The 23,454-nt window shown below is 27.8% G+C and overlaps 1 protein-coding gene across 3 annotated transcripts in view; it reads left to right on the top strand.

Moving 5' to 3' along the window:
* Positions 1-22,943, top strand: part of LOC107443042 (E3 ubiquitin-protein ligase HECW2) — a 42,322-nt gene extending 19,379 nt beyond the window's left edge. For all 3 annotated transcript variants that reach the window (XM_043044913.3, XM_043044912.3, XM_071186879.2), the window contains 15 exons: positions 1,983-2,134; positions 3,341-3,491; positions 5,523-5,718; positions 8,618-8,700; positions 11,447-11,549; positions 12,393-12,554; positions 13,160-13,479; positions 14,168-14,295; positions 15,430-15,550; positions 16,232-16,345; positions 17,043-17,294; positions 17,373-17,652; positions 18,920-19,034; positions 21,938-22,136; positions 22,641-22,943. In XM_043044913.3, coding sequence (XP_042900847.1) covers positions 1,983-2,134; positions 3,341-3,491; positions 5,523-5,718; positions 8,618-8,700; positions 11,447-11,549; positions 12,393-12,554; positions 13,160-13,479; positions 14,168-14,295; positions 15,430-15,550; positions 16,232-16,345; positions 17,043-17,294; positions 17,373-17,652; positions 18,920-19,034; positions 21,938-22,136; positions 22,641-22,752 — 2,488 coding nt within the window. In that variant the 3' untranslated portion in view covers positions 22,753-22,943. The remainder of the gene's footprint in view (positions 1-1,982; positions 2,135-3,340; positions 3,492-5,522; positions 5,719-8,617; positions 8,701-11,446; positions 11,550-12,392; positions 12,555-13,159; positions 13,480-14,167; positions 14,296-15,429; positions 15,551-16,231; positions 16,346-17,042; positions 17,295-17,372; positions 17,653-18,919; positions 19,035-21,937; positions 22,137-22,640) is intronic.
* The last annotated feature ends 511 nt before the right edge of the window (positions 22,944-23,454 follow it).

Genomic DNA, 23,454 nt, shown 5'->3' with positions numbered 1-23,454 from the left:
TACTTTTTGAAAGTTCATAGTTATATGAAGAGTTGTAATTATCTTTTAAAATGTACTTGGGAAATATAATTCCTAATTTCTTTTAATTCTTTGTATGAATTTTTTGCTAAGTGTTCTACCACTTCTTTGTTAGGATTATACAATATACATATTGACTAAGCTTTTAATTCCTATTTTTTAGCTCTTTATTTCTCATTTGATAAATAGATATTTTTTGTTCTAGAGAAAAGCCTTTTTGATTAAATTTGAGAAAGGACTTAAGAATCTGAAAAGAGTTAGCAATACAATATATATACACAAATACATCACTTAGCTAGATAGCAACGAGTATGTTTTGCCAACCCCCTCACTAAATTCTAGATAGAGAAATAAAGATCAAATTTAAATCTAATGAAATCACATTTGATTCCAAGGGTATTAACTTAGATGTTCATATTGGGCCTACGTCACATTTTTTAAAGCAATTAAGAGTTTTCGCATAACTATTTCTGCATTCAATTATTCAACTAAGGACCTCAAAGCTTTGGGCCATTTATTTTATTTAAAAGCTTAATCAGTAACCATAAATCTGTGAATTGGTTTTGTTTCTGCAATACTTAAGGCTTCTTTTCCAGCAAGTTTTATACAATCTAGTTCTGGTAAAGGCAGTTAATATTGTTGAAAGTTATGCAATATTTCAGTTTCTTATTACTTTAAGGTCACATTAATATAGCTACACCACACATATATTGATGTTTTTTAGGAGTACTCATTGGCATGCTGTAATACAGAAATCTGTTACTTTGTGGTTCACTGCTGCCATGAGTTTGATTTTAACAGTCTAAATCAAAAAAAAAAAAAAAAAAAACTTTATTAAGTGATAAGTTAATATCTTTCTGAATAACTTTATTGAGTGCTAAGTTAATAGCTTTCTAAGTAGCTTTATTAAGTGCTAATAAAATAGTTTTTTAAGTGCTAAGCTCTGCAAATATTTTTCTTAATAGTTAGTGTGGGATAGGAGAATACAAGATAATAGTTCATACTGTGGTTTGCTGATTTCACAAAAGTATTATCACATGAAATCAATGTATTTTTCTCAAAATTCTAGAGCATCTTCTGTTTTGACCCCAAGAACCCTAAGAATATTTATTTATTTATTTTGTGCAAAAGTAATAGAAATATTTGTCCAATAGTTTTATATGAAGAACAGATCTATAAAATTTCAACTAAATCAAAAATATGAAGTGTCCAACCTTGCTTGATAATAAAACACATAATAAAAAATAGTCACAATAATAAAACAAATGTCATCAAGCGTGTGTTACCTTGTGGCAGAATTACAGTGACATAGTTGCTAAACGATACAGAGTTCTCGTAGAAAGATTTTTCAGTTGGGAAATAAAAAAATTTGGTTCTCTTTTCTGCAGAACCTCTTCAGTTCTCTTTTCTTAAGTATGCATTGGGGTAATTCTTTTTAAAATGCCCGATTTCAGTTGTTACTGTGATGGATTTTAGGGTTTTCAATTATTTTTTTGTTGCATGTAATGAAGTTTTACAAAATTCGGAAAAGGAAATAACAAATGCATTTTTTAGACTACAAAATGCAAGAATATCGCCCATAATATTAGAATAAAAAATACTACAATTACAGTTGAAAAAAGTTTTATAAATTTTTATTCTATTTTTTATTTTTTTTTTACCTTTTGTGAATGCTTTTGTTACTTTAAATTAGTAATTATTATAATTGAAAGTGTCTTGCAAAAAGATATTACTCCTTGGGAAATTCGTCACAGAAAGCCGAAAAAAATTCTGCCTCGGAGCATACATTCAGAAAATTACGTTAAATATTTTTTGAATATGTTAATGTTATTAAAACTTTCTTTTACATAAAATGTTTGAAACTTTTCAAGTTAAATAAATTATAAATATTCTAGTATAAAAAGAGAATATCCAATTTTTTTATAAATTTTTAATATATGAAAAATTTTTTGTTTTAATTTTAGCAATATGGCAACGAGGTCCTTGAGCTTCTCTGCTGGCAGAGATTCATTGCAGGTTGCTACCTTGCAACATCTTCCTACCACTCGTTTGCCTTCTATTCCTGAAAGAACAATTAGATACCAGAGGGTTGATCTTGAGGAACCACTGCCCCCTCGTGAGTACAATAGAATCTTTTCTTTGAAAGAGATTTAAATACAGTTTTATATACAGTTGATATTCGATGTAACGACCTTCAGGGCTCTGGTGAAAATGAATTTTATAGCATAAGGTTTTTATATCGTGAGTGGACAATAATCCTAAAAAAGGTAAAATAAACAAATTAAAATTTTTTAAAATTCTTTTTCCTTAATTTTTAAGTTGACAGGATAAATTGTTAATTCAGCAGACACTTTTTTAAACTGTATTTTAGCAAATAATTTTACAAAATAACTTAGGGATTTATTTCAAAAATAAACATGCATTAAAAGAAAAGATAAGATAAATTTTAACTAAATCAATATATATATAATCGATATGTATACAACTAAATAAAAAATTTAAACTATCTAATTATGAAATTTTATATAAATTTTTTAAAGGAAAGAATTTAATTTAAATGATTAATTTTTTAAAAAGTCAACTGACTTAAATTAGTGATTTAAAACGTGAATTAAATCGTGATTTAATAAACGGATGATATAAAAGAGATCATCCAGTATAACTAGGAAGTCCACAGCAATTTAACAAAGAGAAAGACATTGATTTTCTGGTGGACCATTCCAGTTTCAGGTCAAATTATTCGAAGTGCAAAATAGTACACTGTCTTTTTTACAGTAAAAATTCTCAATAATAGGGTTTGTTTAAAAAAAAAACTATATTATAAATATTATTACTTACTTGCATAACTGGAAAGAAGCATGCAGAAATTATATTCTAGAAATAATAATTTGCCAAAAAGAAACAATTACATGCCTGGCAACTTGTACAGTTGCTGAAAAAATTTCGCTAAGTGTTAAAAAAACAACAATTAAGTTTAGAAGAATTTTCTAAAAACTAAACTATTTAGACATCTATTGCGTTATAAGACAACAAACAGATCTTATTTGCATATTTTTTTAAAATTATTTATTCGTTGTGGTAGTTTAAAAGCTTTTTTTGAAACTTTAAATTTCAAGGTTTAATACACCAAAAGGCTAATGTTGCTACCACTAAGAAAATTTTTTCTCCACAGCCGTGCAAGTTGGCAGGTATGCAGTTATATTACTACTTTTTTAAATGTACATCGATTTGATAATTTACAGAAACTTAAGTTTAAAATTATTTATTATTTTTAAAAAATACACTATTGAGTAATATTTTCCTCTTTATTTTAATTTTATAGATTGGGAAGCTCGTGTAGATAGCCATGGTCGTATTTTTTACATTGATCATTTAAATCGCACTACTACATGGGCGAAACCAACTACATCCACTTCACAGCAATTGACACTTGGAACAGCTAGTGAATTACAACGTCAGCAACTTGATCGCAGGTTTGTAAAACTTGGTTTCATACTATGCTACACATCAAGGCTCCTTAGAATGAAAATTTTTCATTTGATGTAGTTTACATAAATTTAACAAAGGTTTTTGCTTATTTTTGTTTTGAGGAAACGTGTATAATCATTAAAAAAAATATCAAATTTCACTATATATATTGTTAACAGTATTAGAGGAGGAAAAAAAAAATAGAAATATAGCAATTTCTGTTAAAGTAAATAAAAAGTTTTTGTTGTGAAAATACCAATTTTAAAAAGTTTTATTATTCAAGTTTTTGATAAATACCTCTTTTGTTAAATATTGATATTTGCGATGTTAAAGTCAAATAATTTTTTTTTCTGAGTGTTTTGAGTCACTGTGTAATATTATTCTATAATCAGGGATGTGATTCTTCCGTGGATTTCCGCTTTTTTTCCACAGATTTTTCCATTTTTCCCTCTAATTCCCGCGGAAAATGTTTTTGCACAAATTAAAATATTTTATGAGTAATTTAATTTTCTGCAGAGCGAAAGTATTGAAGTCCTCATTTCTCCCTCTGAAGTTTCTCTAAAAATCATTTTCTTGGGATAAAACTGGTTGACCTTTATACAGGGATGAGATTTTTTCGTTTTTGTCTCTTGAATTTCAGCCTTTTTAACAAAACAGCGATTCTCTAAAAGTTTTGTTTTTTTAAAAAAAAATAATAAATAAATATCCCGTTTTTTTTTTTTTTTTTTTTGAAAGTTCAGTCATTGAATAAATAATTATATTTATTTACGATTTTCAAAGATAAACAGAAAATTCAAACTACGTCCTAGCTGCTAACCCTTCCGCATTTTTACTTATTTTAGCTATTTTCTCCGATTTTACGCACAGAAAATAAGATTTTCCATTTTTTCATCTGTCCGTCGGATAGCTCGTATTTTCGTAACTCAGACGTCACTGCTTCCTGTTTTCTGGTGTGAAAGCAAACAAAACAAAAAAAAAAAAAACATTTTGGCGATTTGTGGTGAAAATATTTATTTGCTCAATCAATTAATCTAGTAAATTTTTATTTATTATGTCTAAGCAAAAACAATACAAACAAGCCTTTTAGAAATCCCAGACTCTGCAAATATCTCGATTCATATGCACACGATTTTAATATCAATCATCAATTTTCGTATTTACATGACTTAAATGTTGCGCATTGTGATTCTTATTTATGCTATTTAAATATTGTACATTATGATTCGTATTTACGATATTTAAAAATCCAAAATCGCGTTTCGTATTTATGCATTTTTAAAATCACATTTTTATTATCAATCATCGATTTTCTTTAGACTTTCTTGCGAATGCTGCGATTGTTATTTACGAGATTTAAAAATTCAATATCGCGATTTGAATTTACTCGCTTTTAAAACCCTATGTAGCGATTCACGCAAGCTTAAAATCCAATGTTGTGATTCGCTTTTGCGGTTGTAATATCAAACATTGATTTTTGTATTTATACGTGCTTTAAAAATTATACATATCGATTCGTATTCGCTTGATTTAAAAATTATACATCGTGATTCGGATTTGCGTGATCTAAAAATTACGCATCGCGATTTGTATTTTTGCATTTTTTAAATTCGATATAGAGATTAAAATTCATGTGATTTAAAAACTTCATATTGAGATTCATATTCTCTCAATTTAAATGCATGTGATTCATATTCATGTATTTATACAATTTAAAAAAATTAATCATCGGGATTTATAATCACATGGTTTACAAGTTTAAAAATCTCACTTTTCTTTTTTTTTAAATTTTTGTATACATATATTCTTTCTTGGATTTCCTCTTTTTTGCTTTCTGACTACTCTCATCCCTGTATAATAAAAATCAAGTATTTTTCTCAGTGTTTATAGCCACTCTAATATTATTCTATAATAAAATCAAGTATTTTATAATTTTTTTCCAAAAAATGTAATAAATCCATGTATTTTATTTTTAAAAAAAATTGCTGTATAAAGGCTAATAAATTTTTATTGGTTAACTTAATTTTCTTTGCTTCCAGGTATCAGAGTATTCGTAGGACAATAACATCACGTCCCCATGAGGATACTGCAGCAAATACAACTCCTGCCTCTTCTTCAACAACAACAGTGCCTTCCTCATCCAGCCCAGAAAATCAAAGGGTTTTGATTATGCGTTCACCCGCTGTCCGTTTTTTGACACGTCCAGACTTCTTAAATGTTCTTCATATGAATGATGTAAATTTAATTTCCGTTTTAAATCTTGCATTGCAATGTATAATTTAAAATTTTTATTGGTTTCAAATGATTTAAACTTTTATATATCTTAGGTTCTTTGCAAAAAACATCTGTTATTTTGAGGGTGGTAACTGAATAAACAGGGAATTTTATCAATCTGGAAATTTAATTTAAATACTCAACACTCCTATGAATATGAAGTAATTTGACGAAGTAATTTGACTACGAATATGAAGTAATTTGAATTTAAAATCAAAATGTCTATAACTCCAATATTCTTATGAAGAAAAAAAATCTTTAAATTTGTGAAAAAATTTCATTATTTTTAATTTTTAAAACAAATATAGGTTTTTTGTGATATATTTTTTGCATTGGAATAAGACATGTTTTAAAAATTAATTATAAAATTGATACCACCAGTTACGAAAATCATAGGTATTTGATACCGCAGTCTGGAAACTTCAGGGATTTCAGAGTCAGCTACATTTTTCAATGAGCCTGATTAATTGTCTAATTAGCCTGGTTTAATTCAGGTTGCTTGATATGAACCTTGACAATGAGGAACCTGGATGGTATTTTTATTTTATTTTTTTAAACAAAGCTTCATCCCATTTTATGATGTTAGGCACCAATTTCAGTTCAATGGGTTTGCTAGTAATTTTGTAATTAATATTTAAAATTCTAACACAGTTTACCGATGCCTCCTAAAGCACAGTTTACCGATCTCTGCTGTTAATGTCACAATATAGGTCTAATAAGACCCCCATCACCTTCAGATACATTGAAAACTTGTTCCGCACCTAGTAGGATATTAATGACTTCTCAAAAATAATTAAAAGCACTTACAACGAGTATTGTTTTATACCATGTGGCAATAGCTTAATATCTAACACACCATATAAAATATTTTTAGTCTAACAAAAGGTGAAAAATGATTGGATTGGTGCCAAGTTATTAAACATGGTGACAAAGAAAAAGTCTTAAACTGTCTGAAACTTTTTATTATTATTATTTTTTTTGCTTTGTAATATTTTTATTTTATAAGATTGTTTTGCTTCCGATTTGACTTCTCTAAAGGAATCATCCAGTTTGCTGAATTAAAATGTTTATGAAATGCCCCCTTAAATGATTACTCTTATCTTTTTTCATTCCTTGAAATGAAAGGATTTTATTCTTAGAGACTAATCGTGTACAGGTTCTTCTTTCTTATGATTATTTTTTCCCCCTTCATTAAACAATCTAATTGGTTTCATTCTGCTTTAACTTCTTCATCTAAAACATACATACTTTTTTACTTTATTGAAATCGAAATTTTTGAGTTAAAAATAATTCATTTCATTTTTGTGTGGTTGGGCGGAGGAAAAAGTTGAAAATAATTAGAATAAAAAATGCAAGGGGTTTAAAATTCTTTGCATCTTCTAATAAAAATTAAATAAAATATTTTAGAAGTGAATAATAAGTAAATTAAAGACATTTTTTCATAGAAAACTATTTTCCTAAAAACTTTTTGTTTCAAATCTTACACATTTCCGCTGCGTACAATCAAACCAGCATAGAAATTTTAAAACAATTATTATTACAAATAAACCAGCATTAATAAAAAAAATTATTTACCTCGAAAGTTATTGAAAAAAGTACAAATTAGGAAAGTTGTTTCATTTTTTTTTCTTTTATTCCAATAATCAATTTATTTTATTCTGTCAAGGCTATTATTTTGTACAGAAATTTTCTGTTTCAAATTTGTTTCTGTAATTTTTGGAAATGTTAAAAAACAAATTCTATATTTTATTCATTGTCACTAAACCAGCAAATTTCAAAAGAAAATTTGCAATTTTAATAGTATTTAAATTTCAGAAAAGGAATTATTTATTTTCTACATCTTTCATTTCTCTATTCCCCAGCCCATCTACATCATTGTTTTATGGGGATTAAAGTTTTTACACTTATCTCTTATATCCTTTTTATTTTCTTGGTAATTATTGTGATGTTTCCTCTTCTGCCATTTAGTTTCTCAACACTGAGGAAAGTTCTCATTTATAAAACTGAAACTGTAGTGTTTCTATTTCTATGCCATTTTTTGTGTTTTATTCTTGTTAGTTAATTTAAGAAAAGTATTGTAGAAATTGTATGAATTTTAAAAAAAATTTTGCAAAAAAAAGAAGAAAAGAAATGTTATCATGCAAGTCATCAACGCAAAATTTTACTTTGCAATTAAACATAAACTTGACTGCCTAATTGAAAAATAATTTATGATAAAGAATAATTATTATTCTTGATGATATGAATTGTGCTAAGCCAAGCTATTTAATAACTAATTCAAAATTTTAGAGACTAATTTTAATATGTACCAAAATAATATTAAAGGGCTTGATTTAAAGTCATTTTACAATTTTTAATGTATGAAAAATGTGTTAGCTTGTTTTATTGTAACATACATTATTTGTTTAACTGTTTCCTATTCTAGAAATTGGAAGGAAACAAAAATATTAGCCTTCTGTTCTGTATAGAAAAAATTCTATATTGTATTCTAAAGAATTAACATTGTTTTAAAGTATTTTTAAAATTTAGTGTTTTAGTTTTTTTTTTTTTTTGAAACAAAAAATGAAAATGTGAAACAAAATCTTATATTTTTTAATGTATTAACATGCATTTATTTATAATTTTTTTTAAAAATATTGCTAAAAGTTAAGTTTTCAAGTTCCTTTTTATATTTTTTGAAATTTTTTATTTTTTTAAATTTAAAAAAAAAATTTTTTTTAATTTAAAACAAAATTTTATATTTTTCTAAATGTATTAACATTCATTTATTTAGTTTAATATTTTTTTACCAATTATTACTAAAAGTTATATTTTTATTGAAATAAATAACTTAACTTCCTTTTTTTAAAATTTTTTCCAGGAAGCACTTGCTGTATATAACAGAAGTTCTTCTTTGAAGCATATGATAACTAAAATAAGAAGGGACCCTACTGGATTTGAAAGGTAACATTGGCTGATTAACATTATTATTCAGTTTTTAAAGTAAAAAACAAAAATTACAACTTTTTCTGTATAAACATATTTTGATAAATTTAACCCTTTTGTGTGTGTGACAATCTATCATGAGAAGCTAATAGTATCTTCTGTATTTAGCATTATATATACTAATGCTACTGAGTATATATAAAATGCTAAATACAAAATTATTTACAATTATATATACTAATGCTATGCTACCTAGAAAAATCGGGAAATTTGGAAATTGTTCAAAAGTAAAGGAATTTCACATTTTTGAACCATTGTCTGGAAAAGTCAGGGAATTTGATTTCGTGAGTGCCAAACATGCTATGTTTGGGCTAACATTAGCCATAGAACACTTTTCCTTCGCAAGAGTTTCATTTTTATCTATTTGATGTGGGGCTAAATTTCACAAAACTGTATCAAACCATGGTTTTGACTTAGAAAACTTTCAACTGAAAAAAGGTTTTTAGTTGCTAGAATCTCTGAAAGATAGGATGGATGGACTTCAGATTGTCTATTCTTATTTTTTATTAAGAAATTTATTGGGATAAATAATGTTTTATAATCTCTTTAAAATTATTAATGATTTTTATTGTTAATTTTCTTTATCTTTTATCACCAAGGTTTGTTACATGAATTTAATTAAACTAATTATAAAAAAACTCTCTTGAAAGATGGGGTTGCTATTACACTTGGAAATTATAAAGCAATATGGTATTATCCTGGGGTTGATTTAGGTTTTATTTTTAGAGTCAAATTTTGTGAAAATTTGAAATTATTTTTTTTTCTTCAAAATTTCTTAAGAACCTTTAGCTTTAGCAATCACTATTTTTTATTTAATTTATTAATTAATTTATTTTTTGTAGGTTCTCATATTTTTTCAATTGTTTTTTTAATCGTTCTTTGGTCAAATTTCAAATATACTTATTACTTAGTTGCGATTTTCAAATTTGAACTATCACTTTTTTGAAGTGTTCGATTTGTGATGATTCTGTCATAATTTTAGCCGTTGATAGCGCAGTTACTTATTGTTTTTGGTTTCTTTAACGTGATATTTCTAATTCTGATATTTTCAATAGGGTGTTTTTATGAACTTAGAATTTCGATTTAAAGTTATAACTTTTTGAAGCGTTAGGCTTATGAAATTTCCATCATAATTTTAGATCATTTGATGACAGTTTTTTCGGCAGTTACATATTTATTAGACCCTTTCCACATGAATTGGTTTTCCGAAATTCAACATCCTTAATACGATGTTATTACACAGTTCAAATTTAAGTTATCGATTTCTGACATTCTATTAAAATTTTATTCCCTATACCCCATACAAATAATACAGCTAAGTTTTGATTATTTTTCAATAATGATTTAACTTATTTATAAAAATTATTGATAAATGATTTTCTTTAGAAAAATGTTACAAATGTATTAGAGTTATTAATAATTTTTTCGGCCCTTTTCACTTTATTTTTGAAATTCTAATATTTTCAATTCAATGTTATTGCAACGCTCGAATTGGAGTTACAAACTTTGACTTGTTTGATTCGTGATAATGCCATAGTAACTTCAGGACGCTGGATGCTATTATGATCCACAAACTTTGAGTTTAGACACGTTCGATTCGTGATGACGCTGTTGTATAATTATGTTTCTGCTAATTTTCTTCCAAGAATCTGCTGTGTAGCGATTATTTATTTTTATTTTTACGAAAAGAAATTTTGCAAAGAGGCAGTTTTTACGAATTTAAATTTTGTGAATGGATTGTTTTTGAAAATTAGAATTTTATGAAGGGGACATTTTTCAGAGTTTGAATATGGTGAAGAAACTGCAAATTACATACTAAAAGCAAGTTAGTCTTTATTAGTAATAATAAGTAAATAATTCATTAATAAAGAGAGATTATTTTTCTTAATTTTATCTCTTCAGTATTTTTTAATATGTTTAGAAAACAACATTCTATTTTAATTTCCATAAAAACTTCAGGTAAGCCCTTTTTTTTCTTCTAAAATTTCACTTATGTTTATTTTTGCATATTTCACATCATGCAGTTGCAATGCATAAAATTAAACAGGGATTTTTCATAAGAAATTTCTGCTATTGACTTTTTAATTGCATAATTTAAACAAAAATTATAGCTTTCTTACTTGGCTAAGTGAGAAAAGAATATTATTTTGTTTAAATATTTATTTCTCTTTTATATGATATATTTCTTTTGTCGTTACTACCATTTTTCTTCTTCTCTCGTTACTACCATTTATTTCTTCTCTGTATTGTGATGTAGTAAATTGAGATAAAATATACAACATAATCAATAAATTATTAATATAATTTTTTTGCAGTTCACTGTATATTTTGACCACAGCACTATCAGTACATACTGCAATATTAGACTGGAATATTTTATTATATTTTATCTTTTGTTACAAGATTGAATATGAATAATTGGGCAGAAGCATTGATTTAATATTCAAATTTATTTTATGACTGTTTGATTTTACATGATATTTAAAGGTTTTTATTTTTATTTTAGCTCAAAATATTTTGAAGTTTAAATTTACTTGAATGTTTAAATTTACTATCCAATTATTTAAAGCACAAATTTATTTTAGTGGCAAGGTTTTTATAACTTTAAAATTGAATAAGTCTTTGTGTTTTATGTTAGAAGTTTTAAAACATTTTTTGATAAAATATTTCTCATGTCAATTGGTGTATTTGATGTATATTTCAGATATCAACATAACCGAGACTTGGTGGGCCTTTTAAATAAATTTGCTGATACAGCTCGAGATTTACCTAGAGGTTGGGAAACTAAGTTGGATAGAGGCGGAAAAGTAAGTAGTTTATTATTTTTATTACTATTAATATGACAAAATAATTTTCACTCTTTAAAAAATGTAAATCCATTATCAAAATGTAGGGCACAATAATAGAATTTTGATTAAAGCTTCATAATAAAGAATAAAAAAATAATAATAATTGTTATAATTTTACTATTGAATGGTGATAAAATTTTTATTTTTGATATTAATATTAGTTATCAAAGTCTAGTATTTAAAAAAAAGAAAATACAGATTGGTAAATACAGATTGATTCTAAAGGTTTGATATCTATCTAGTAATTTAAATATCTCACTATTTTTGTTTTGAAATTAAGTTTACATCATTTGAATAATTTAGAGTGACCATATCCCTGTTAGAACGTCTGTATATCAGATGTAATTTACCTGAAGTGATCTTCAAAACAACTTTCAGTTGATTTTTTGCTGAATCGAATACTTAATATTTCACGAAAGAGATGTTGCCTTAAGTTATCATAAAGTTATACTTTGTCTTTTCTTCTCACCTTTAAATGTAGACTTTTGTTTTTTGCTTGAGACTAAGTATCCAAAGTAATTTGAGTATTGAGTCATAACTTTATGAGCAAATGACAATTATTGTTTCATTAATTCTAATAATTGATTCATAACAGATTTCGCTATCTAATGGGAATTTGAAAATTTTATATATAAGGGTTGTAATAGAAATAGTTTTCTTTTTAACAGTTGTTTATTTTTTTAATATATACATATGAAAAAATTATTGAATATAAGCTCAATTAATCTTGAAATGAATTTTAAAAATGCTTGTTACTATCTCCATTAAAAAACTGGTATTAATAAAATATAATTTTTGCAGCAATTTTTCATCGACCACACCACTCGTAGTACAACTTTTATTGATCCAAGATTACCAATTGATACACCATTTGTAAATCCAAATAAACTACCTGTGCCTCTTGCTAGAAGAAGGAGCAGAAGTGCTGGAGAAGAAGAAATAAGGCCTGACACTATATCTAGAGTATGTATTTTATATTAGTCTGTCGTAAGTAACTTTTAACTATTGTTGAGTTAAGATGCTTATAATTGATACTCTATTATTATTCAAAGTAAAACATTAAATTAATAAAAATTAAGCAATAAGTAAATAAAATCGGTTTTTATACTCGGTTGTCAATAACAGTTAAAAAAAGAGAAAAAAAAGACATTTCCTTCGCTTTTCAATTTTTTTATATTGGTAATTTTTAAGCTGTAATTTTTTTTAACAGAAAAATATTTACCTACTGAGCATTAGGTCTTTTTATGGAAAAAAAAACTTACAATTTTATTGCAACAAAAACTATTTCTTAACATGTTAACAGTAGAGCATAAGAAGTAAACAGTACTGCATAAAATGTACCGTGTCATTTTACCTAAAGTAGTATAATGTGGATAATTAAATTTATTTATGTAATTTGACTGAAGAAATTATTAGGTAAAGTGTTACATTTATTTCCTTTTTTATCTAGTTGCAAATACTATTCATTAGTTATTAGTTCAAGTATATAATATGTTTGTATAAACTGATATTTTTTATATAATAAAAATATTCAAATCATATTGAATTTAATGAAACTATTTTTATAGCCACAACCATTAACTACTACTTCTACAACAACCACCACCACCACTACTGCAACAACCAATCAGGGTCCTGTGCCTCCACCAAGACCTGCTACAAGTTCATCTACGACAGTGCCTCATGTTGTCCCCCATGTGCCAACTGCATACAATGATAAAGTTGTAGCTTTTCTACGTCAGCCAAATATTATGGATATACTGAAGGAGCGCCATCCAATCATAGCATCTAATCAAGCTTTGCGAGACAAAGTGAATGCTGTAAGAGCTGATGGAACAGCTGCAATAGAGAGATTTAGTCATGATATTGATTTAACTATCGTACTGAGGTATGCACAGTGTTTTTAATGCAGATTTAAAATAGTAAGATTTAAAAAAAATATTTCTTTAATCATTATGTGTTGTATAAATTGGAAAAAAAATGCATTTATAGAAAATCTGTTGGTATTTTTCATCAAAATTTTCAACTCAAAATAAAATTACCTGATTTAAAATGAAAGCATTATGTATCTATGATAACTATTCTCAGCGTTTATAATAGTTCTTTTTCGAGAACTGCAATTCAGTTTATTTTATTCATTTTCAGCGCACGCATACGCCAAGAATGATTTCAGATGCCTCTCCATAGTTACCATAGCTGAAAAGGGGGGTGAGAACTGCTAGTCTAATCTGCCAAAAAGCTTATTTTCAATTTTTTATAACTTCAGTATTATATTTTCCAGAAAAAGCATTTTGGAAAATTTATAAAAATTTGAGCTTCTTTGCCTTTAAGAAGAAAAAAAAAATTTATTTTAATTTATAACAATTTAAAGTAAAGTCATCCTGATACGCTTGTAGGTTGTATATTACATTTAAAATTATTAAGATATCTAAAGTTTTTTTAAATTCTTTTTTCCTTATAACATGACAAATAGGATATCACTAGGATCTACTATATTTGAAATAACCAATAAAATAATGTAATTTTTATTAAAAGTGAAGTGATTTTATAATCCTTAGTTAATATTTTGCTTTTAGTTTGTTTGAACAAGAAATTATGTCATATATTCCTGCACAGTTCGTTGCAAATAATGGCAGTAGTAGTAGTAGCAGCAGCCACCGTTCGCCTCGAACGTCGCCTCAGCCCTCACCGCAAGCTTCTCCTGGTAAGCTGTTGTTACTATATACATTTTTTATTACTAGTTTTAAATAAATATATTTTAATTTAAATCAATTGTTAAAATCAAATCAACATTATTAAAATCAATTTTATGTCATTCAATTTTACATGAATTTTATAAAATTGATTTTTATCTTATTTATTTATTTTATAATTTTTTTTATAAATTCCTTTTATCTTAACCCTAAACAAATTGTGCTATTATTAGTCCTTGTACAAAATTAATTTCTTTACTTGTATAATATATAAATCTTAATATAATCTAATTAATCTTTCAAATTTTCTATAATTAGCCGTATTGACTTGATGACTGAAGGCTTACAAAATACACTCATGGACAAAAAAATTATCTCACCAAGAAGGAGTCATCAAATTGAAACAAAATTTTACATACGTAATGACTACTTTGATATAAGTAAATGATTAGAAAATCAAAGAAAAAGGATAATTTATTTCAAAGAAAAAGGCAAAAGAACGGAGGAGTTAATACCCTGTTGGACCCCCTCTAGTGTGAATGTATGACGCGATGCGATCAGGCATTGAGGCATACAAGTTCTGTATGATGTCTTGAGACATTTCGTTCAAACCTTGCCTCTAGTTCGTTCAAACTCGTGGGATATCCAACTCGCTTTCCCAAATTATCCCAGATATGCTCGATTGGAGACCAAGAAAGGGTAGTAACAGTATGGAGACAGTCTTGTGACACCCTTGCCGTATGAGGTCGTGCATTTATATGTCGTACATTTAAATATTTTTTTGAATAAATTTTCCAGCTCTGCAACTTTTACGATTTTGAGTCTTCATAATATTTTATTCTACAATCAGTTCTAGAAGTAGTAAGTGTCATTCATTAATTATTTTTTTAATTAGGATTTTCTTTTAAAGAACAGAATGAACAGCTCCATATTGTATCTGTATAACTTTTGCATGAGACATTGTGTTGGCTAGTAAAATCACAAAATAGTTCTTAACCAGAAGCAAGTTATTTTGATAAAGTTATATGAAGTCTCTGAAAATGTATAGCTTAAATATGTTTTCTTTTAAGTGTTTAAAAAATATTTTTCGGGTGTTTAAAAAGAACTTGTATTTACTTCATAATACGTTGTAATTCGATTTTCAGGCTTACAGCGAGCAAATGTACGTGCCCCTGCTCCTTACAGACGAGACTTTGAAGCCAAACTCCGTAATTTCTATAGGAAGTTAGAATCAAAGGGTTATGGTCAGGGTCCTGGTAAAATGAAGTAAGTCTAGTTTGTCTTCAGTAGATTTTGTTGTTTTCTTTTTGCAGAAAAGCTCTAAATGCTTGATTATCATTTAAAGTGTAATACTAAGTGGATTTTTGTAAATTTTGTAAAATTAATTGAAGAAAATCAAATTTATAATTTCTGAATTTTTAATTATTTTAAAACAATTAACTTTGAACACAATAGTTCTGAAATAATATTTCTATACTCCTAAATAATTTATTTATTTTATTCTTATCTTAAATAGAACTTACCAAAAAAAAAAAAAATTGTTCCTAGTGAATTTTGAATTTTTCAGTTCAACTAACAATAAACAGCTGTATATTTAGACATACTAAATATATCTTGCAAGTATTTACTAGTAAAAATTTAAAACTATCATCATATTTCATTATGTATATCAGAAAGAGAGATATTATATTTACCTTGTAAAGTTTATTTTTAAATGACTTGAAAAATTATTTGAATTGTTTGTTACTGTGTACTTTTCTTTTAATTTCAACTGTTTTTAAGACATCCAAATATATATTTTTATTCACAATTTTTAAATATGGATTTATTTTATTCTCACACTATTACTGTGATTACCGAATGCTCTTATGCAAAAGTTAAAGAATGAAAAAATATTATTTTTCTTTAAGATCAAAAATTTATACTACTTATTTCCCCCACATTTAGACTGAACATTCGAAGGGATTATCTTCTTGAAGATGCCTTTACTAAACTTATGGCTGCTTCCAAAAAAGATTTACAAAAATCTCGACTTTATATTAGTTTTGCTGGTGAAGAAGGGTATGTATGATGCTATTTATAATGTATTTCTTTCCCATTGATTGTTCAAATAAAAAAATTTGTTGATTCTCATAGTATACTTCTTAAAATAACTCAATTTATAATTTATTTTTTTGAGTAAAGTATTAATTTTAATCATAGGAAGATAAATAAGTTTGTTTTCTAAGTATGTTACTTTAACGTAAAAGATATATTTTTCACGATATTATATTTTGTAATCACTGAAAGTTATTATATAGCTCTATGTTACCTCATGTTATAAATTTTGTCCTTATCTTGCTATATGCCAAAAAAATGCAATTTTTATTCCAACCTTACCCTTTCAGCTTTGTTTGTGACCCTATCAATCTTATCAAATTTATTAAAACAATAGAATTACAATCCTTATTCTAATAAACATTAAGTCTAGTGCCTAGAGCAATTTAATCATTACTGGCTCTTACACAAATAAACTTCAACCAGCCTACTTATTGCGTACAAGAATTAAATTATTTTATAATTGTTATGTTCCTGTTAATACATTCAACTTATTGTGCATTAATGTTTTAAAAACAACAGAGTAAGTATTCATTACATGATCTATAAGAGGCACTTTATTTATTGATGAGTTGTATTTATGCAAAAAAAATATGTATATTTAATGTGTTATGGGACTTATGTTTATCCTTCATAAAAAATTAATTATAAAATTTTTTAGGCTGGATTATGGTGGACCCTCTCGTGAATTCTTTTTCCTGTTATCTCGAGAACTGTTCAATCCTTATTATGGCTTATTTGAGTACTCTGCTAACGATACTTACACTGTACAAGTAAGTCCAATGTCTGCTTTTGTTGACAATCAGCACGAATGGTTCCGATTCAGTGGTCGAGTGTTGGGTCTGGCGCTAGTACATCAATATCTCCTGGATGCTTTCTTTACAAGACCATTTTACAAAGCCCTCTTAAGATTGTAAGTCATCCATTCTTCTATCAAAGTAGGATATGTGATTAGTATCTCCATGGTATATTATGTGTCTTGTTTTTATAGGCCTTGTTCATTGAGTGATTTAGAATATTTGGATGCAGAGTTTCACCAGTCTCTGTTGTGGTTGAAGGAGAATGACATATCGGACATGGGTCTGGATTTGACATTTTCTGTCACTGAAGAAGTTGCCGGTCAAATAGTGGAGAAGGAGCTGAAGACGAATGGGAAGAATGTTGGAGTAGCTGAAAGAAATAAAAAGGAATACATCGAAAGGATGGTGAAATGGAGGCTAGAAAGAGGAGTCGCAGAACAGACAGAATCTCTTGTTAAAGGATTCTATGAGGTGAGTACATTAATTATGAGAACTACTCTTTTTTGGAAATAATGGCAGTAGTAGTAGTAGTTTTATACTGGAGGTAGTTTTTCCTATGAATATATTTTTCTGTCAAAATATTATTATTTTTTAAAGACATTTCTGGGGCTTATCCAGACTAAGGAAAACCTGAAATTGTTAGGGAATTTAATTTTGGCCTTAATTCAGGTAAAAATCAATACTAATTTTTTCTTCAGAAACCTGAAAAATTTATGTCATGCCTCGACTTGATCAGTCTTAGAAGTTCCGGTAAAAGTATTTAACTATCAATACTCAAGCTAAAATTATTCCTTAAGAAAATTTTCCATTTCAGTGATACTTTAGTTATATTTTATTTCTCACAAAATTTAATTGTTGGTATGTTAAATACAAAAATTTTATTTTTCTTATGTAAACAAGTGTAAAGATGAAATATTTCTGAAATGTCTGGATAAGTAGGGCTAGTTTATTTCTGAAATAAAGTGGGAAGCCTGCATGTATATATATACAGTGAAACCTCCAAAACCTGTACTCTTGGCTACGTAACTTTTGCAAATATCAAGCTACGGCGCTAAGATTTAGAGGGAATATCAACAACAGATGTACCAACTTAACAAACAAAACTCAAATCGGAACGATGGTAGCGCCACCCGGGGATCATTCCTGGAGCTTTTTGATCAAGGTGGTATATGTATGTATATATGTACGTATATATATGTATGTATGTATATTACCATCCTTTAACAGACGTTCCAGTTTTGGGTTTACGACTACTAATGTTCAACTCTGTATCCTTGTCATTTTGAATCCAATCCAGAAGACAAGGGAACTTCTGGATCTAGCATTAGGGAAAATTTGCCTTTGTGGAGGACTCTTTTGAGTGAACTAACATGTGTTTGCATTCCGTGGCGAGGAAAACCTTGAGAGCCTGCCACGATTAGCCTGATGGCAAGAGGACTCTAATCCATGATCCCTTTAGCACTGAAGATATTTTACGTCAGCATTGTGGTTGGTGCAAGCCGGATGTCGATCAGCCATAGCTGGGATTCGAGCCCGTTCCCCTTATTGGAAGGCGAACACTTTATCCCCTGAGCCATCACGGCTCTGGCATATGTTTCTAATATTTCTGTTGTTGCATTTTAAATGAGTTAAATCACGTTCCACTAAATGCCACTTATCGATATTATTCTTATTGATTTTAAGCTAATTCTTCATTATTCATATGTTTCTTATTTATAAAGTATATTCTTATTATAAGGTTGTTGATCCACGTCTTGTGTCAGTGTTTGATGCCCGTGAATTAGAACTTGTTATTGCTGGTACTGCTGAAATAGATATTTGTGATTGGCGCAAGAATACAGAATATCGATCAGGTATTATCCAAAAAAAAAAACTATTCTGATTAACTTTTGTTTAATAAAATCATAGTTTAATGAGTTAAAATTTTATTGTATTTTTATAACAAGGAGTTTTATTGAGACTGAAATATTTAAAAGCAATTGAGTTTTCAGTTAATAAGGAATCTTGATTTGCAATATTGTTGAAATCTTGTTATAAATCTTGTCATTGAAAAGCAAAATTGTTGTAAATCTTGAGTTCTAAAGTTCCACTTACATTTTGATTTGAAATTTCAATCAGCATTACTTTCCAATGCTGAATACTTTTATTTTGTTATATGTTTTGACAAAAATACGAAAAATTGAACCTCTTATTATAACATTTAACATTCTTTATCTACATTCTTATAGTGAAAGTTACAAAATTTCGCAAAAATACCCTCTGCTACCACAAAAATAAAATTGAAACTCAAATTTTATAATAGAATTATTAATAAGATATTTTTATGATAATGTTATTTCCAAGGTACCATTGACATACATATTTGTAATATTTTTCTTTTTCTTTTATTTTAAAATGCTTATCCAAAAAATTTTGTTTTAATTTATAATGAATTCTCTAAATTTTATTATTTTTTTGTTTCAAAAAAGATTTTAATGAAATGACATAAATGTTAGCTCAGACCTTCCAATAATTGTGCTTTTTGTCGAAGATGTACTTAATTTAAAGCAGAAATTTGAAAATATTCATCTCTAACCAAATCATTATACGGTTTCTTTACTTTCATATTTCTTTGATTGAGAATTACTCTGCTGAGTTTGTACTTATATTCTGTTAATACAGTACAGAACCCGTTATCCAAAAATCAGAAAACGAAATTCGATAAATTTTCCTGCCATTTTTTAAAAAAAAATTTTTTTTTTCCTCATAAGATTTTAGGATTTTTCTTTCTTTTTTGTAAGATCTTACCATCATTTTGGAAATAATCATTAGTGTATTACTTCATCGTTTTTTCTTTTTAAGATTATTTCCAAAAAAACTATTTTTTTAGTTGGGTTTAACAATAAAAAAAAAAACGGCTTTTTGTAGCGATTCAGAAAACCGGAAAAATCAGTTATCCGGAATAGCTATGGTCCCGATCGTTCTGGATAATCGGTTCCTTACTGTAGTATTACTTAATCATATTGCATAATACAGTACAGAACCATTTATCCGGTATCCAAACAACCGGGAAACCAGAAATTGATATTTCTTCCCTGACCTTAAAGATCGTTAGGTGAAGAAAAAGCAGGGAAGGGACAAATTTTTTATTCTCTCCTGTGTGTCCGAGAGAGAGGGTGGTTTTCTGATAGACTGCTGTCAATCAAACATAATAGAGGGGCAATCTGATTTCGTTTTCTCTTTGATTTATGAGGGGGTTTGGGAAATGCATATCAGTGAAGAGAATGTGAAAGAGAAATAAATAGAAAAATATATGCCTATACTTTACTAAGAAAAGCTAAAAAAGGGGAAATGGAAATACAAACATTAATTGGAATATGAAAAATATTAAAATACGACTTTTTATTTATTAATATAGTATTAGGAATATAGTAATATATATAGTATGTAGTAATAATAGTATTTAGTAAATTATAACTCAAAGCGTAATTGGCTGAGCTTGTGGGGAAAAAATACAAAAACAGTCAAGCTTTGTCTGGACTACTATATTAAAATTTATAACTTATCAAAAATAAAATGAATGAATTTACAAATTTAATGATTCCAAAGATAGTTATAAAACATCTGTTTAAATCCAAATTTGATTAGTTTTTTTTCCAGCTCATTATGAAAAAAAAGTAAATTGGATAAGAAAAAATTGGTAACATTATAATTAAATACTTGACAAAGTTTTATTACTCCTTATATAAACATTATGTTTTAAAAATAGAAACGAAGTGAAATTAATAAAAAAGAAAATCTTTTTCTAAACTCTGATTCTGTTAAATTTGGAATGAAAATTTGGAAATTAAAAAAACTGTATCTCTGAAAGTTCATTGACGGTTATAAGCCCTGGGAATTGTCAAGGATATCAAGATTTAAAAAAAAAAAGAAGTTAGTGAATTGTCAGATGAAAATGCAATTTTACCACATATTTCACAGTCCAATAATTTCACGCTATCAAATTGCGCGATTTCTCTTCCGTTTTCGATGCCATAATTTGAGCTTGTACAATAGGCGATTTTAAAAAACTAATTTTCTTTCCTGCCCTACCGTCGCTTAAGTGCTTAATCAAGATTCATCTATTATTCTTAATCGTTTCTGAAGTGTTCTCAATTGGACGTCCCAGTTTAGGAACTTGAGACTTCTGCCTCAACTTTTCAACCTGTCCCTTATACAACCTACATACCTGTCTACACTTTCAGTCAAAAGAAGACTCTTACTTCAGATTTTCTTGGATATATTTTCTTATTCATGGCTTAATATATTTGAAAAGATGGATGGAAGTTCATAGGCATCATTTGCTTCTAGAGGCCCATTGGGCTGATATAAGGCTTAGTACTGATTAGGTCCCCTCCATGTGTTCTAAATATTAAAATGTTATAAAAGATGACCACCGCATAAATGCTAGAGGCCCCTTATGTAAATTCATGATTCAGATCTTCAAAAAAAGTTTATCAAATCAAGCTTAAATTATATAATGCTCAAAGCACACGTAGAAAGTCTATCAAAAATAGCACCAGTCGTGAAGATTAAAGCAGAAATCTCAGCCAATAAAACTCATGATTTAGGTTAAAGCTGAATAAGATAAGGCTATGGCCTGAAAGGTTACAAATAGAGCTTATGCTATAAGATTAATACCACATGTAAAAAAAAGTATTAACTTAAAAACTTTTAATAATTGCGAAATATTTCCTTGTTTCAGGTTTTTATATATTTTTATTCTCAATTGTTTTAGGTTATCATGACAATCATCCTGTCATACAATGGTTTTGGCTTGCAATTGAAAAGTTTGATAATGAAAGGAGGCTTAGATTGTTGCAATTTGTCACTGGTACTTCGAGCGTACCGTATGAGGGTTTTGCCGCTCTTCGTGGTAGCAATGGTCCACGTAGGTTTTGTATAGAAAAATGGGGAAAACCAACTAGCTTACCAAGGTAAATCATTTGTCCTAATTTTATTTACTATAAAGAATATTGTGCTACTGTTATTATTTAAGTTAACTTTTTTACTGTTTTATAATTAGTCTAGGAGTGCTATGCATTCAGGATGTTATCAAAGTTTTATTTGCTAATAAAAATTTTAAAAAAAAGTCTGTTATTGAATATTTTAAACCCTGAGAATAATTTTAATCTTTATTAAATCTTTACTGAATTTATTAAATGTTATAAGGATAAATTGATATTTTTATATCAAATTTTTGCAAAAAATTTTTTAGGGTTTTTCACTTTGTCACAATTATCCCTGATACCGTGGGCAGTGAAGTGATTGATGTGCTTTATAATGTTTCTTTGTATGAAGAAAAATGGAAATAATTTGAATTAATATGTATTTTAATTTTTTTATGTCACAATAATATCATTAATAACTTGTGCTACTATTCCATTGATTACCATTGTTATATATTAATTTTTAATTGTAACCATTTTTTCTTTTACTAGAGCTCATACCTGTTTCAACCGTTTGGACCTTCCACCATATACTTCTTATGAGATGCTTTATGAAAAACTTTTATTGGCAGTTGAAGAATCCAGCACATTTGGTATAGAGTGATTTCCTTTTTAGCATAACTGAACAATCAAATTTCATAAATGCTTTGATCAAAAGCTACTTGTTCAAATGGTAAAAGAGGGCTCCGTGTTGGCTGCCACTGCTTCTCTTGCCGTGAAGCGATTACGTGCTTGCAAATTGTCAACTCGTGCTCGACAATCGATGAAATGCAGTTACCGGAATCAAAAAATAAATAATTCCTGATGATTGTGCTGCTTCTTCACCAGCTCACTATGTGCGATGAAATGAAACTCTTTTTTTTTCTTTCTATTGAAAATAAACAAAATATTGCCTTCTCTCTTTCTTACCCTCCAGTTTTTGTCAGTCATTACTGCAGTCACTTTGCCTCAAAATTTAAGTATTACCTGTCGTCGCAAAGTAAAACACTTCTGTGGTCTTTGCGATATCGCATTTTAATAAAACTAGCAAAGTGGTGGATACAGGTGGAAAGCGATAGGAAACTTCAAGTTAGTTGGCATGATCATCTTTTTTACGAGTAACTCTTTGCTAGCACTGCCTAATGCCTTCTTTATTACCCTTAGATCTTTGATTAGTCATGTTTTACCATTCTTCTGCATCTTTAAAAAGGAATGAAATGTCCTCACTGAATCAGAAGAGTTTTGTCTATGAAGATAGTTTAGAGTGTCGTTGTTGGAGTTACGTTTAAAGGAAAGCTTTACGTTGATGAGCTGTCAGAGAATCAAA

Source organism: Parasteatoda tepidariorum, chromosome 9 (assembly GCF_982258835.1).
Source record: "Parasteatoda tepidariorum strain Cologne lab strain chromosome 9, Ptep-v5.0, whole genome shotgun sequence".
Lineage (NCBI taxonomy): Eukaryota > Metazoa > Arthropoda > Arachnida > Araneae > Theridiidae > Parasteatoda > Parasteatoda tepidariorum.
This window is presented reverse-complemented; position numbering and strand designations above follow the sequence as displayed.